Below are 1,839 nucleotides of genomic sequence, written 5' to 3'. Positions count from 1 at the left end.
ACACATATATCGATTACCTCGTAGCAGTAATTGAGGCCCACATTCCTTAATACAGGATTCAGCAAGCGGTGTTAGCCTGCTAGCGTTAGCTCACTTCAGGAGCATTGCTCCTAAAATCCTCATTTAACTCATCCGCCACAACGACTAAAGCTGGTTAATGAAGTCAAACAATGTTACAGTAACACTCAAATGAAACCCAACACCCCAGAGCTCTCCGGCGGTAACACCATCGAGCTTGTTGTGATGTTGACCACCATTAGCAGAGCCGCGGCGCTAGCTATCGACGCCGTAAACAGCGGAGCCAGGAGCAAAGTTAAAGCTACACAGAGGCCACACAGTTACAATGCAACGACACTGTTACACCGGCGGCGAGAAGGAACCGCACAGTTGATGCATGTTTACAAATTGCCGTGTTTAAATTGCAACATTTGCGGGCAGCTCACCTCCATTTTGCAGATGTCCGCGGGAGCAGCAGATCTGAGTGGATCACGTGACGAGGACATGGTCTGGTTGTCAGTCGATTACAACCATTGACAGCTTATATTAGATTGTAACACACGTTTATTAATGATCATACATACTTATATGTCTATGTCTGTGTGTCTTCTGAGAGTATAAGTTGTTTTAGTACACGGTGTCCCCTGTTTTTGCTGTCTGGTTTAATGCAATGAAAAAGATTAAGATAATTTGCGCCATCTACTGGTTAAAGAGAGATTATGACATAGTAGAACAATTAATCCTCATTCAACCCACTGGTTTTGTTTGGGTAGACCTCGGTCCATAATTACATTGAATTTGAATGAGATCTACTGTAGTGCAACATGAATACAAACAGAAGCCATACTTATAATGTAGTAATGGCCCTACTAAAGGCCTGAAGTAGCCTAACCTACAATTTGGAGAACCTCAATGTTTAATAGTTGAGACTGTTGGGTGAGGATTCAAATACATGGCCTTGTGATTTGTTCCTGTGTTGGTATACATTTTGGGTAATTGTAATTGAAGAACAGCAGCTGTAACTGGATGTTTCCTAAGAAAGGTGCATAAATACAAAAGAGTACTTGTGCAACTGAGCCTAATTCAATCTGAATGATCTAAAGAATAGGATTTAAAATTTGAATGTCTTAGGCCATAGCTGGAGAGCAAAATTGGCTAAAGCATAAAAGTAAGGTCTTATTTAGCATTTAAACAGATTTATTTGGATGTATAAATTATTATTTAAGGCTGCCGTGTCTTACTAAATAACAGCATGTCTTGCTAGCCTGACTAAAACAAGTGCTCTTGCTATATGGTTTAGTTAACCTGTTTAGGAGCATTAGAGCAAAACATTTGCTGTGTGTATGTACAGTGGGGCCTCAAAGTCCCCATAAAGTTTAGTGCAACCAGCGTTCCTGCACAATACCTTATTTGTGGTGATGTGATTCAATAATCCAGCCTGTAGAAATATGCATGTATGTATTGACATGTATACACTAAAGCTCTTAAGATATGGTCCGTCTACAAAACATAGCCTAAAAAAATTGCTAATAATGCAGGACTTGCCTTTTGCATTTTATTGTTGTAGATTCTCTCACAAATCTGCAATTAATCTAATTTCCTAACCCAGCTGACCTGCAGTGAGCCTGAGGGAGTTACAGAATCTGCATACGTGAAGACTCTCTAGGATTTTTTTTGCAAAGGGACCACAATGTGTATACCGTAGCAGCTGCACACCATCATCATGCACTGTGTTACCATGTTACCATGGGTGCTGCAGTAACCACATCAAGCACAAATTGAGCCATAATGGTTCTGTTTCTTAATGCAATTCTTCAAGAGTTTGACATATGCCAGTGTGAT

At 40.4% G+C, this 1,839-nt stretch overlaps 1 protein-coding gene across 2 annotated transcripts in view; it reads right to left on the bottom strand.

The window, feature by feature from the left end:
• Positions 1–651, bottom strand: part of hnrnpa3 (heterogeneous nuclear ribonucleoprotein A3) — a 6,974-nt gene extending 6,323 nt beyond the window's left edge. The window contains exon 1 of one of the 2 annotated variants that reach the window (XM_035676084.1): positions 444–651. In XM_035676084.1, coding sequence (XP_035531977.1) covers positions 444–503 — 60 coding nt within the window. In that variant the 5' untranslated portion in view covers positions 504–651. The remainder of the gene's footprint in view (positions 1–443) is intronic. The other variant, XM_035676085.1, reaches the window with a different exon arrangement.
• Positions 652–1,839: the final 1,188 nt, after the last annotated feature.

Source organism: Morone saxatilis, unplaced genomic scaffold (assembly GCF_004916995.1).
Source record: "Morone saxatilis isolate NCDOM2014 unplaced genomic scaffold, NCSU_SB_2.0 Contig5, whole genome shotgun sequence".
Taxonomy (NCBI): Eukaryota; Metazoa; Chordata; class Actinopteri; family Moronidae; genus Morone; species Morone saxatilis.
The sequence above is the reverse complement of the archived record's forward strand: the minus strand, read 5'-3'. Positions and strand labels throughout refer to the sequence as shown.